At 48.2% G+C, this 14,629-nt stretch overlaps 3 protein-coding genes across 3 annotated transcripts; 2 read left to right on the forward strand and 1 right to left on the reverse strand.

Moving 5' to 3' along the window:
• Positions 1-458: 458 nt before the first annotated feature.
• L3040_009497 (uncharacterized protein) lies at positions 459-2,927 on the forward strand (the record flags this gene model as incomplete). Its single annotated transcript, XM_007293390.2, has 6 exons — positions 459-578; positions 648-893; positions 1,036-1,129; positions 1,185-2,099; positions 2,150-2,352; positions 2,406-2,927. The coding sequence occupies 6 exons, from the start codon at positions 459-461 to the stop codon at positions 2,925-2,927; spliced, it is 2,100 nt and encodes a 699-aa protein (XP_007293452.2).
• A 3,401-nt stretch (positions 2,928-6,328) lies between these two features.
• On the reverse strand, positions 6,329-8,230 carry L3040_009498 (uncharacterized protein; the record flags this gene model as incomplete). The annotated part of the gene is made up of 5 exons (XM_007293389.1): positions 6,329-6,655; positions 6,739-6,967; positions 7,108-7,429; positions 7,479-7,833; positions 7,892-8,230. 5 exons carry the CDS (start codon positions 8,228-8,230, stop codon positions 6,329-6,331), a joined length of 1,572 nt encoding a protein of 523 aa, XP_007293451.1.
• Positions 8,231-10,706: 2,476 nt separating this feature from the next.
• On the forward strand, positions 10,707-13,341 carry L3040_009499 (uncharacterized protein; the record flags this gene model as incomplete). The annotated part of the gene is made up of 10 exons (XM_007293388.2): positions 10,707-10,772; positions 10,991-11,148; positions 11,247-11,303; positions 11,363-11,483; positions 11,533-11,970; positions 12,020-12,047; positions 12,397-12,415; positions 12,469-12,522; positions 12,573-13,020; positions 13,081-13,341. The coding sequence occupies 10 exons, from the start codon at positions 10,707-10,709 to the stop codon at positions 13,339-13,341; spliced, it is 1,650 nt and encodes a 549-aa protein (XP_007293450.2).
• Positions 13,342-14,629: the final 1,288 nt, after the last annotated feature.

Consider the following 14,629-nt stretch of genomic DNA (forward strand, 5'->3'; position numbering starts at 1 on the left):
CCATCATCGCGAAGAGAGCTTTCCCAAGTTCATACGCTTCTTTCCCTTTACTAATACCAATCTCCTTTCATTCTGTGGTCTCTAACCAGGAACAGCCGCTGCGTGTACTTTTCTTCCATCTGCCGCCTTGTCTCGTCTCGTCGGAATCAAAGACTAGATCCAAAGACTTCAGTTCAGCTTTGTTGGGGGCAAAGGTCTGCCTGTTCATTCGCCTGTGTGGTCGCGTCGCCGCCTACCTTAGTAGTTGCGATTCACTTCACTTTACATTTATTGTAGCCGCTAGTTTTCGAGGGTGAGCTGGCAAACCTCGACCTTAGAAAGTAGACCGATCAGGCCTTCGATCTCTCTTCGTACAACAACAACAACGACAACAACAACAACAAGTTCATCTCTCCGCCTCTTTAACCTGACCAGATCAGAGCTGCCACAGGATCTCTGGGTTAGGTTACTCCGCCATCATGTCTTCTGCCGTAGCAGATCTCGATGCTGGCTTGCAGGCCATGCTGTCCCTGAAACCTCCCGGAGTCTCTGGTTCTCGGATTCAAAGTATCACCACGCTCTGCACTGCGAATGTTCAGGTAAGCTCGCTCTCTATGACTTCCCACTCTCCCCTCCACAGATCGAGGCTAATATGTGCAACCTCACAGTCCGAATCCGTACTCATCCAAAAGCTCTTTACGCATTTCAAGAAGGCCCCCGCAACACACAAGCTTGGTGTGCTATACGTTGTAGACTCCGTAACCCGCAAGTGGACTGAACAAGCCAAGAGCGCCGGACAACCTATAGACAGTTCTGCCCAGGATGGAACTTTCGCTGCTGGTGTGCATAGAGTAAAGGAATTGTTGCCTGTCCTGATGAACGACATAGCCATTTCTGCTCCTGATGATCAAAAGGTAAGCCCACATACACAATGCTCAGTAGTTCGTACGGCTTCAGGCTGCTATGACCTCCGATATGTTACCGAAACGAGATATCTACGCTGTGCATGTTTTCCTCTGCATGAATTCCCACTTACAGTACTCTTTTGTTTTGTAGGACAAGATCAGAAAGCTCCTTGACATCTGGGAGAAGGGTATGACATTCCCTGTGCAAATGCTTGATAGCTTCAAAGAAAAGCTCAACGCGCAAAGTAAGACATCCAGCATCTTCTGTACGGACAGTCTCCTAACCTCACCTTTTTACAGATACATCTACTACCCCTCCAGGAAGCCCACCTCCCGACCTCCAGAAGACTTTCTTTGATCAACCAGCCCCAAACTCTACTTCAGCAGCCCCGGCTCGTAATACTTCCTCGATCTTAGAGGCTCTCGCCAACATGGCTCGTCAAAGCGCAGCAGCTCCAACTCCTCCTGCAAACCCCTACCAACAACCCATGGCTGTGGATAGTTCGTACAATGTATCTTATGGGCAGAATAATACTGCTCAGCAAATTCCAGCGTTGAATCCGCTCCCATTGCCGCTACCATTACCTGTAAACGTGCCAGTCCAAGCGGCCACACAAGGATCGAGTAATAGTGTTCCCAACTATCTCAATAATAACCCATATCCGGCTCCTCCTCCAGTAGCCCCAGCCGTCGATCCAGCTCTGCAACAGCAGTTGCTCTTGATTAAGACACTTGCAGACCAGGGTATGCAAGCTGAACAAATTGCCGGTATCCTTGCTGCTATGGGCCTTAGTGCGGGCGGCTTCCCTCCTGCTCCATCACCATTTGCGGCTCAGAATCCAAATGCTATGGCTCAGAACAGCTGGGCTGCAAATCAATCACGTGATAGAGATGGGTTCGATGAGGCTGTGAGATCTCCACCAGGAGGCCGTTTCGGTCGTTCGCGTTCCCGCTCCCCTAAGCCTGAATGGAACGCTCGTGACTCTCCAGCTACTCGTCGATATGAAGAGCAAAACTCTGAATACGAGAGAGGCTTTCCGGATCGTAATCGAGGCAATGATGATCGTGGACGAGGAGGTCGAGGTGGCCGCGGAAATGACTACCGTCAACGAAGCCCTCTTCGCCGCGCCCAGAGCCCGACTTCACTCAGAACAAACAATGGTTCCCAGAAGTGGATCAGTCATGATTCTAGTATCAAGCCGGGACACATCAAAGGTATGCCCGCAATTTTGATATGTAGAGTAACTTGTACTAACCCTGCACAGTTCTGAGCCGTACTCTGTTCGTTGGTGGTGTCACTGCTTCTGATCATGAGTTGAGAGCTCTCTTTTCTCAGCATGGGCAGGTGCAAACATGCATCGTCAACAAGGACAAACGCCACGCTTTCGTCAAGATGGTCAGCCGCCAAGATGCCGTCGCAGCCAAGGAGGCAATGGAGAAGAGCAGGAGTCCCGAATCGCAATTGAGGGTAAGCTGACTACATCTATCCCTTCCCCCTTACACAATTGTTAACTTTCACAGACTCGCTGGGGTGTTGGATTTGGTCCACGAGACTGCAGTGACTACCAAACCGGCGTCAGCATCATCCCCATCAATGCCCTCACCGATGCCGACCGCAAGTGGATGCTCACGGCCGAGTACGGTGGCACCGGTGGCAAGCCCATGGAGACCGGCATGGTGGTCGAAGAACCCGATATCGAGATCGGCCAAGGCGTCTCCTCCAAAGCCATGAGCCGCCGCATGCAAACCGACCAAGCCGGCAACAACGGTCCCAAGTCCACCCGCAAGCACCCTGAGGACAAAGACGAGCACCCTCGCTTCCGTCGAGGAGGAGGCCATCGCAGAGATGAGGGTCGCAAGGAGAGCAAAGTCAGTGGACCGCCGGCTATGCCTCCTATCCCTCCGTTTGGCATGGCAGGCTTCCCGTTCAGTATGCCGAATGGAATGCCCATGCTTCCTCCGGGATTCCCTGCCTTCCCTGGCTTCCCGGGTGCGCAAGAACAAACCCCGCAACAACCTCCACCACCTGGAAATCGTTCTTGAGAGGCAAACAACCTAGGACGAGGCTTCTTTCACCCGACGGACTCGACGATTCTGATAAGAGAGACTAGGTTTGCCGAGGACGAGGCTCGATCAAGTGAATCTATGGAGTCGTTTAAACGGACCTTCTCCTCTATCTCCACACCTCCCGATTTCTCTTTCATCGATCGGATTTCTTTTTCTTCGGCACCCACTGACATGCATGGCGACGGCGTTCTTGCATTTACGATACCCACACATATGGGTACCTCGACGGGGGATCTTGGGACTTGGGACTTAATACGCACTGCGAAACGACATCCGACTTGGGAATCCTCCTCTGCATACACGTTGCTTTTCTTTTCAAATTCCAAGCGTCTCTTCTATAAGAAGGGAGAGGTTCACTACTACCGGACCACCAAGCTCAGGAAGGGTACACCGTCCAATTTTCGGGTTAGTTCTATCTACTCTTGCGCTTTCTCGCTCTCTGGGGGGTGGGAGAGGGAGGAGGGAGGTAGGGGCGAGAGGCGATGCCAGAATGTATTTTACATAAGCAATCAATGAACATTGACCGCATACATTTCTTTTGCGTTGTGATTTGTGACTATGCCATATATGTTTTGATTACACGCTGTACCTGGACGGCATGATAACTGATTGACTGTTTCCGTGACACCAAGCTTACAGGGGCTATTCTCTCAGACTCGAATCAAGCCTGCCTGCATGAATTCATCATTGATCTGTTTAGGAGTTATTGATACTAAGAATTGAATGGAATTAGGAAATGCTAAACTAAAATAAAGTAAAATATAAAATAAACATGAGCTCTCATCTCGTCTCGCACCCTGTAAATTTCCTTAGCCACTGCCTCGAGTCCCTCTATTACCACGATCTCACCTTCTTTCACTCCAGCCTAGCTATCCACCGAATTACAATCCCCATTCCACCTACTCGTCCCACTCATCCCATTCACCCCATTCACCGACTCAAGCTTCGGTCTATGATCCAATTAGTGTGTGTATTCCTCAGAAATCATAGAAGCTCCAAACGGGTACAGTACTAGGCAACTGCTGTTGGCCACTTAAGCGAGAATATCAAAGTCAATTTTAAATATATCCAGCTATCACTTCTTGTTTGCGTAATGAATACAAATGTAAATCAAATAGAAATAATTCCATTCGATTCCTTAGATCACTTTTATTTTTTGTAATATTCAGTTTAATTATTCGAATGCTTACTGACCTTAATACCTACCTTATGCTAGCTTTTAGCCGCGATACATGCTTTAATTCTACCCGGCATACTTTTATGTAAACTAACTATCGAATAACAACAAGTTTAATTTATCTTTCGCAGCTTATAAACAATTTCTTCATCTTAGGCTTTACGTGATTTGAATTCTATTTATCGATCCCACTGTCGGAAAAGCTTTTTTTTCAGATGCTATCAAACGTGCTCGATCGGAGTAAAGGCGAGAGGATAAATTAACTATTTAATTAATAAAATATTTTGTTTCTCCCGAATCATTGTCGAAACTATTATGCTATGTAGATCGAAGCTTTATTTTATTAAAATTAACATTTGCGCTGCAATTTTCAAAAAATTGGTTTAATTTTAGCTTCGAAGATCTCGAAATAAGAGTATTCTAAATACTTATGTTTTTTCGATTTAAAACCTCGATCTATGATATGGATTCGGTTATCGGACGATAGATACAATTTCCGTTAATCGGCTTTCGATATAAGTTCATTTTCGTTGCACAATACTACTCGCTTTCGAGTATAATTAATCTTGCCGTAAAGCTTTCTAGAAGCCTTCGCGATAACGACTGGATTTGCATCGAAAGCAAAGCTATTTATCATCAATCTTTGTTAAAAAAAAATTTTTAAAAAAAAAATTTGATACTAAGAATGCATACTACTGAAATTCGGGGCAAAAAGAATGCGTTAAAGTAGTATTTTATAGTTGTTATAAGAGGATGAAAAACGCGTATCGTGAAAAATCGCGGTCTTGTGCTTTTCGGCTAACCTGGGGAAAAGCCGAAATCCAAGCCGGAATACAACTTGGAGCACAAGCAGAAAAGGAGCAGGAATACAGGTAGCAATACAAGCAGGAAAACAAGTAAGCAAGCTCACAGTACAACCGATGTATTGAAATACAGAATTTGGCGTGATTAAGACACTACCTCTCAGCTGAGATCCAGCTTTTTCCTTTCTCTCTCTTGGTCTTGTTTTCTCTTCTTCGCCAATGATTTTTTTTTATCATTTCCTTGACCTGATAGGCTCTTCCCTCCTGTATAAACAAAAATGTCGATGTCGATGTCGATGTCGATGTCGATGTCGATTGCTTAGCGAAGGTTGGCTGGCTTCTACCTACTCACCTACGTACGTATGGGCTTTGCTGGCGACGAGTGGATTTACAAGAATGGCATGTGTTGTAGGGGATGTACGTATCTACCTGATTGGAAAGGTAGAGGACAGTTGCGGATGAAATGGATGGAAGTTTGAGGTTTGGAGGTTGGGGGCTTGGAGCTTGAGCTTTGGAGTACTGTTGATTGTAAGGGTGAGGAGGGGAGAGAGGTATGATTCGAACGAAAGATGTGTATTATGTTTCTTCTGTAAAGAACGAGAAAGGGGAAAACTATACAGACTGTCCACGACATTTCCTTAGTACTGAACTGTGCGGCCTGATTCATCCGTACTGTACTAGGATATTAATAGGGGGATATATGTCCTTGCAGGGGAAGGAATACATATTAGCGGCTCTGCTCCGTATGACGGGTTTACTTGCTTCTTTTGTGGCAGTTAAAAATGTAGCATAACTAACCAGATGGGTATGGTTTGGTTATGGTTCATAGAGCTAGCTCAATGATCGGTGCAGCTCGGGTAAACGTCTCATCTAATCTCGTCGCTAGGAGCTCAAACTTGGATATGGTGGTGAGTTTGATTGTGCTGAGGAAGGTAATCAAGTCAAGCCCTGGCTTCACTGAACTAACTCCCTTGTGTGCACTGTGCTGGTAAATCCACTCAACCATGCATGTCTACTTACACGCAACACCTCACCCACGGTTGCCACACTATCGCCAGAAACGACCTGAACAAGAATTCATATCGAATCTATTTCGATTTCATATGCTACCAATAAGAAGGAAGACCGAGAGCATATCTCGCCGGAAACGATGCCCATTTTGCGTAGCTAAGTGACCCGGAAAAAAAAGTAATGTAGAAGAATAACGCTTCTAGGGGATATCCACCGATGAGACCGGCCCCTCCACTAATATTTAGGAAAACGCCTCAGCCATCTAAAAATGCCTCTAAAACGAGTCTGGCCACCAAATGCAGCATCGCAGGAATACCACCAGCGCCACACATCTACCTTCCAGTCTACCTCGAGCCCAGACCTAATCAACAAGCATCATACCCCTTCTAGCCATCTCTATTCTGCGCTCCCCCAGTTCCAGCGCCGGGTAACGATCCCAACGGATCGTAATACTCATAAACCTTATTCTTCTTCGCATTGCCCTGTCCCTTCACAGCGGGCGCCACGAACGTCGAAACCCCCGTCGTGCGATCATAGCTGCGATAGGACGTGGCGAGGCGTTTGCCGCCGCCACCAGGGAGGTCGACGACGAATTGTGGAGTCATGAAGCCGGCGATGGAGCCACGAAGCTCGCATTCGAGGTCGAGGATGGTTTGGAGAGGCGTGCGCAGGTCTTCGACGCCTCGGACGAGGTCGCCTGCGTAGACGTAGTACTGTTGGTTTAGAGAAGTCAGGGCATTGCGGACGTTAAAAGATAGGAAGGTGGAATGATGGGAGGAGAAGGGCGCATATTTACGGGAATGATGTTGTTATTAGCCAGTTCACGGATTAAATTCCCCATTGTCTCGGCAGAGTCGTTGACACCCTTCAGGAGGACGCTTTGGTTGCGGACTACGACTGCTTCTTGGTGGAGTTTCTGGGCGGCTTCGCGGGTTACCCAGGAGAATTCTTGAGGGTGGTTGAAGTGCGTGTGTAGGGCGATGTGGACACCTCGCTCGCGGCCGATGTTCGAGAGACGGATGAGCCTATTAGAAGTCAGTTGGTGTCTGAACAATGTTTCTACTAGTGATTTTCGGACAGGGTTCGATGGCCTCCAAAGTAAACAACAATTGTGCAATCGCTTATAGTGGAGAGGTGCGTACATATTATAATAGATGGCACTTACTCATCAGTCCAGTCGTCATTAGGATCCAAGGTACGAGAGGGAGACACGCAAAGGCCTTTGGTAGCAATGCGAAATCGACGAACATGAGGAATTGAGAGTAGGCGATCACCGATCATGCGTAAATGCATTCCTGCAAGTGAATAAGAGTCTCCTCCGGATATGACCACATCCTGAATGATCGGTGTGGCAGCAATGTAGTCGAGCATTTCATTCCAGCGAGCAAGTTTCGGCTTCAAAGATGCTTTCGTGACAGTCTCTGTGTCGGCACCGACAGCGTACGAGCGAGTACAGTACCGACAGTAGAGGGGGCAGTGAGAGCTTGCTTTTTATTTGTCAGTAGAAGTGCATTGCACGCAGTGAACCTGACGTACCTAAGAAGAGACACTTGTCGGTGTATCTATGCACCAACCCCTCACAAGGACTGTCTCCGGTCTCGTGGAGGGAGTCTAGGGTGAGTTTGGGGTGATCGGGCTGAAAAGTTGACTTCTTGGGGATGAATTGGCGACTGAGCGGGTCACCGAGGGGGTTGTTCCAGTCCATGCTGGCGAGTATGTGGGGGGTAAGGCGGATGGACATTGGTGCTAGTGCAATGCCGTCCATGACATCGAGGACGAAGGCTTCTCGGCTTGTCGTGTGGCCTTCTTTACCAGGGATAGGGACGTGCTCGGGTATGACTTCATTAAGGAATTGGTATAACTTCATCTTTCCCTGGACATCTTTGGCTATCTGGTCTTGCCGTTAGCATGGATTTGCATATTGTTGATCGGTCTCGGGGGTTGCTTACGTTCCATCTGTATGATAGGAACTGCTCTTCAGTGACATCTTCCCAACGGCGTATCTTTTGCCAATAGGGAATTCTTTCGAATTTCGAGCCATGGTGATAGACTGGAACTGTTCTAGCTTCGGGGTAAGGAATACCATGGGTGAAATCAATGCCGTTGTATACCGGCTGATCTTGTGCTGGAGAGAAAGCGAGGGCAACTTGTCCGTGACGACTTGGCGCAGACTGAAGTTGCCGGGTTGCTGCTGGAATCGACAGAGGTGATCGTGACACGGTGTATTGTTGACCAGTTCTCCATCGCCAGAGACTTCTGATCGTTGACTTCGATCCGAGTGAAGCCATTGTGATGCAATAATAGAGAGAAATGAAGGCTTTCTACGGATATGCATAAGAGAGGAGGTAAAGAGAAAGTTGAGGAGTAAGAGCTTATATAAAATAATTTAGTGCCATATCGTTGTGAAGCCAGAACTGGAGCGATCAAGGGATTTCAAACAGACAGATCAATTTGGGAAGCTGTGTAGCGCCAATCCAACTCGATCCATTGCGAACGGTAGAGGAGAACCACTTCATCTGAGTAGCCATATATTTATTCAGTCAAGCAGAAGATATATTCATTCTCATTCTCGGCAGTCCTTGGAAGCTTGGCTCCTCTCACCTTTCGCGAAAATTGAGCAACAACAAGCTCGTTGATCGGTATTGAATTTACGTGCTTAAGCAGGGGTATGAATTACCAGTCCAACAAAATTCTTTGCATCCAGCGAATGAGCGTCCGAAGTTGGAGCATGACCTGGTCCTTTGGGCTTCAATTAATCAATTGACGTGATGGTCTGCTTGTTGAATAGTGAAATCCCGTTGGTTGTTGATGGTGATTGGCAAGGGGAAGGTAGGGCATACGTTCATACAGGTGCTGCTAGCCTAGGTCTTCTTTCAAAATCCCGTTCCGGCTTGCCTTTTTCACAAGGCCAATCGCATAGTATTGCTCGTCAAGGCGACCAGGTCTTACTTTGCGAGGAATCGAGCATTGCCGCCGTCTCGACCAATGGAATCATTTCAGATGTTGGAATATCAAGAAAACAAACAATTGGATCTTAACCGCCAAGCGAGGTTCGTTTGGAAAGTTGCTATTACCACCAACTGACCAGGCGTATATGCTGTGCCACTCGAAGTGGAAGCCTCGCGAGTAGAAAGTGCAAGGCTGAAGATTCTGCATTGGCAACAGACAGATCGATACCGCGGCTGGAGTAACCAGTAAAGTCAAAGTCACAGGAAAGGGGCTAGCAGGGCTGTTGGTTAATCAAAATGTCGTGATGGAACGGGTCAGATCAGATCACCGCATTCACTGGTACTTTTACCAGGTAAACGTTTCTGCTGTGGAAACCTCCGTCACGCCTGTTCGCCTTAAAGGGGGCTCGACCAGTAGTGCTGTAGCAAATTCCTGCAAGTATGAAAGGATACCTATTGTATGATGATTCGCGTTGCTGGAAGGCTCGAGCGATATGACAAGACAAAAAAGTATCCCCCCCCCCCCAAAAAAGGCAGAGGAGAGGATAGCCAGAGATTCCGAGCATCACTAGGCGTCGGTCGCTCGTTGACGGAAGGCATAACAACATCCCTCGATGAGAGGCCCATAATTTATGGACTGCACGATTATCTGGCCATGTTTTGTCGTACATGACGGAAACAAATCTCGATGTATGACATGATCTCCGAACCAAATTGTAAGCCTCCCCATGTGCGTTGTATTGGGGCTCTTTCAAAACCAAACGACAAATGGCCAAGTCGTAAACTGCTTTGGTATTTCTCTGCATGAGCCTCAAGATATTCGAAAGTGCATTTCTTGTTGAGTGAATGTTCTTGCTAGGGTGAAGCGATGACGGCAACAAAAATTATGACCCAAACCAACACTGTCGCTAAGATAATGTTGGATATGACCAACAGACGCCGCGGTAAGCAAGCGAAGGATTCCAAGCAACTTTGGCTCGTGACAACAGTGCTTCCCACATCGGCGAAATGGCTTGGTCAAATAACCTTTCACACGATGCTGGATAATGGCGTAGTCTTTTCCACGGGTCGTACAAAGCAGAAAGGAAAATCGCAGGAATCCAAGATGCGCATAATCGAGGCAAGCACATTACTCCGCTTATATTATCACAAAACACATTGGAGGAAACACATATCTGAAAAGACTTTGGCACGCAGTTGTAAGACCGAGCTGGTCAAGCCGGAGAGGATACCTGATGCTCCATCGGTGACTCCGTTATCATTCGAGGACCACAGACATCGAATACGATGCAGAAAACGAACAAGCTGAAAGCGGGAAGCTGTTCCAGGCTACAAATAGCTTTCAGCTGAAGTGGTAAAGCAGTATGGACATCGATGAGATTGAGCAGCAACTGAAGAAGAGGCCGAGAGTCCTTCATACAATCTCATGCCACGTGACTTTACAGACAGGTGACCAGCGTACAGAAGATGAAGACTTAAAGGTGAGGCTCTGTTTTTCGAATAGCCTCATCTTTGGCTGACGAAGGTGAGTTGGAGAAGTGGAGGGAAATGCTCCAAACTGATCATCACTCGATTACAATGAATAGCTAGGCCTCCAGATGGGCCACTGAAGAAATTTCGGCAAAACACGGCTGGTGAACCCCGTCTTTACACGTGACTTAGCGCCTCTAGGTCATTTTCCGCTCGCTCCAAAGATGGACACTTCAATTCCTCCAGTGACCATCATACACCACCATCGCCTCTCCCCTCTACTCATCAATTGCCTGTGTAGCAATTGATTCTCCATATTCTCCTTTACACGCAGATTGTGGTCGTCATGTTCAGAAACGCTCTCCGCCAGTCCAGCCGGTGCGCCGTCGCTGCGTCGAGCAGAGTCGCTGCAGTACGTACCTACCCTACCCCGACCGGCGACTCAGTTCTTCTCCAGCTCGTCTGCAATTAATTGAGGTCAATCGGTGCTTTGATACCAAGCCCAATTGGTGCATTCAGAGGTTGCATGGCAGTAAATTTCGACGGTGGAGAGCTGTCTGGCAAGCTTCAACAGCTTGCCTGCGCCTTCAACGTTTTTCAGGTCTTGGCTAACGTGCTGTTGCTCCTCAGGGACGAACTGCCACACCCGCTGCTTTCAACGCATTCCGAGGCTACGCATCAGAAGCAAAGGCATCCCCTACCGAAGTCTCTTCGATTCTCGAGCAAAGAATTCGTGGTGTACAAGAGGAGTCCAGTCTTGCCGAGACTGGCCGTGTACTGTCCGTCGGGTATGTCGCATCGTCATCACAGTCGCTCGGGACGCGCTAGATATACAATACAATATGGTTTGCTGTAAAGGGAACAGATAGCTGACTGGCACTCACAGTGATGGTATTGCCCGTGTCCACGGCATGAGCAATGTGCAAGCTGAGGAGCTTGTTGAGTAAGTAGCTCCGGATCTTGGAGTCTTATACAAATGCTTCGGATGCTGATCATAACTAGGTTCGCCTCCGGTGTCAAGGGCATGTGCATGAACCTGGAAGCTGGACAGGTCGGTGTTGTGCTCTTCGGTTCTGATCGTTTGGTCAAGGAGGGTGAGACCGTGAAGCGTACCGGAGCCATTGTGAGTATACTGAAGACAAGTTTGACTGGCACACACTGAAATACTATAGGTTGACATTCCCGTCGGGCCTGAGATGCTCGGCCGTGTCGTTGATGCTCTCGGAAACCCAATTGACGGCAAGGGCCCAATCAAGACTACCGAGAGGCGTCGTGCTCAAGTGAAGGCCCCTGGTATTCTCCCCCGTCAATCCGTCAACCAGCCAGTACAGACTGGTCTCAAGTCTGTCGACGCCATGGTTCCGATTGGACGTGGTCAACGTGAGTTGATCATTGGTGATCGTCAAACCGGAAAGACCGCCGTTGCCCTCGATACCATGCTCAACCAAAAGCGATGGAACAACGGAAACGACGAGTCCAAGAAGCTCTATTGTGTCTACGTCGCCGTTGGACAAAAGCGATCCACCGTTGCCCAGCTCGTCAAGACCCTCGAGGAGAACGATGCCATGAAGTACACCGTAATTATCGCTGCCACCGCCGCCGAGGCCGCTGTGAGTTCACCTTTCCCCCCCAAGCAGGCGAGAAGCTGACTTGAACGAGCCCCTACAATATTTGAGTTGCTTTACTGGTGAGTTCACATCTTTTCATTCTCGTATTCGTACATTCTACATCTCAATAGCATACACGCAAGGCGTGGGTGCTGTTCACCTTTCGAGGTCGGGGCTGCCCCGCAACTCGTGGGTGCTCCTTCCTTCCCAGACGGGTGACACTGCTCTCGCCCCACGATCTGTAGACATTGTGGCCTCTTCACATCTAACTGGATCCCTCTGGCGTCTCACTGGACTTCACTGGACCGCTGCCATCATAGTCCTCGATCTTTCGATGTTTTTCGTTTCCTTATCACGTTTTGTTTTCGTATTTTACTTTTATTATTTTATTATGTGTGGTGGACTTACTAACGTACTCAACTTTTCAAGGCTGCACGATAGGTGAATGGTGAGTAGGCCCAAGCCATCTGTCTTCTGCATCATCAACTGACTAATGTGTAGGTTCAGAGACAATGGCAAGCATGCTCTTCTGGTACTCGATGATCTTAGCAAACAGTATTTCCCCCTTGTGCTGTTAACAGAAGTTTCTTCCTGACAACCTGCAGGGCCGTCGCATACCGTCAAATGTCCCTGCTTCTCCGTCGCCCTCCCGGACGTGAGGCTTACCCCGGAGATGTTTTCTACCTCCACTCCCGTCTTCTCGAGCGTGCTGCCAAGATGGGCAACAAGCACGGTGGTGGCTCCTTGACTGCTCTTCCAGTCATCGAGACACAGGGTGGTGATGTGTCCGCCTACATCCCAACCAACGTCATCTCGATTACCGATGGACAAATTTTCTTGGAGGCAGAGCTCTTCTACAAGGGTATCCGACCTGCGATTAACGTCGGTCTTTCCGTCTCTCGCGTCGGCTCCGCTGCCCAGCTCAAGGCTATGAAGCAAGTTGCCGGCTCCTTGAAGCTTTTCTTGGCCCAGTACCGTGAAGTCGCTGCTTTCGCTCAATTTGGTTCCGATTTGGATGCTGCCACCAAGCAAACCCTGAACCGTGGTGAACGTGTAAGTGTCGATGTCTTCAGCTATCTGGGCACTGCAAAGCTAATCATGAAATTTCTACAGTTGACCGAGCTCCTGAAACAAAAGCAATACTCCCCAATGGCTGTCAACGAAATGGTTCCCCTCATCTACGCCGGAGTCAACGGACATCTCGACTCCATTCCAGTCGCCAAGATTCTCCAATGGGAGGCTGACTTCCTTGCACACTTGAAGACGAACGAGACTGATCTGTTGGCCACGATCGACAAGGAAGGTGCGTTGAGCAAGGATTTGGAGGCAAAGTTGAAGGGAGTTATTACCACTTTCACCAAGTCCTTCAACTAGAGAGAAAATTATGTTAGCTAACGCTACCTCATCTACCTTCTCTTTTGTTCTGGCATGGTGGGGTGTGTATTGAAAGGGGCCCGATGGAGGGAAGGTTGATAGCTGAGGGGCTGTGTAAAATAGATAACCGTCGATTCTTCCCCAATTTGAGCCCCCTTAAGATTTTCCGCTTGCTTTCTCTGATCACCAAACGAGCCCTGATCTGTTACCTGTGTTCTTAAAGCAGGAATTCGTGAAAAGTCTTAGAGTCCTTTCCCTGTAGTGAGCTTGTCGTCGAGCTGTTTACCACTGGGTCAATTTTGAATTTTTGGAATATTTGCAAGTATACAATTTCATGTCACGGTGCCGGCATGGGCACAATGATATCTTGGCTTCACCCTACCCCCAGATATTGTAGTTTCTTTATCCAGGTCAGGTCAAGTCCAGCTCTTCCTGGGTTTTCCCCCAATATTTCTACTCATCCGCGGTCACTTTAGATCGGTGTCGTCAAGGTTGTGTGGGCATTGCATCCACTGCCCGTCACTCCACAGGAAGTATAGAAATCGAGATGAAAGTCTAGAAACCGCGTCGCCAGTGATCTCACCCGCATATATACGTTACGGACCAATCAACCTTGTACCTCTTAGTGTCAGGACTTTTTATAACATATTAAACAACATAACACCCCAAGTCCAGGCCCAACCTTTAATAAAGCCAGAACAGCCAGATCACAGGTACGGTACATTTTACATCCACCCGTTAACCTCACCTCACCTCAAGCCTACTGATACCCTACCCTGCCTAGCACTGCACTGCATACTCTTTTACAATAGAGTATATATCCCAAGCAAGCAGGCAGTATACATAGCATAGCATGCTATGATATCATCGAATAAAAGGTTTTCAAATCTCGCATAAGCGAGAGCTGTAATTAACTGTCAAGAAACTGCAGAACGTACCATATCCGCTCAGCTTCTCCTTCCGAGCCCAGAGCCAGCCAACTAACTCACCTCGGGAACCTGACTCTAAAAGCTTTGCAGTGTCATCCCTCTGCTAAGCGGAATGGAGGCTTCCTACCTGCTTCCTTCCACGCTCGGGCTCAGGCTCCAAGTAAAGTCGCTCAGCAGACAGGATTTCTAGTACTTGACTCGCATCCCTTGCTACCGACCTGTCTCTTCCGCAGTACCCGTCACCTTTTTAGCTTGCGGAGTGGGTGTGATCGATATGTATCGTTCAGGATTTTTCCAGTTAGACCTCGGGGGGTTGTTTGCTCATGACTCCGGCTTGATTCGTGTAGCCTTCACACGCG

The sequence above is a fragment of the Drepanopeziza brunnea genome, assembly GCF_022702325.1.
Source record: "Drepanopeziza brunnea f. sp. 'multigermtubi' strain 214-2 chromosome Unknown ctg19, whole genome shotgun sequence".
In the NCBI taxonomy this organism is placed as follows: domain Eukaryota; kingdom Fungi; phylum Ascomycota; class Leotiomycetes; order Helotiales; family Drepanopezizaceae; genus Drepanopeziza; species Drepanopeziza brunnea.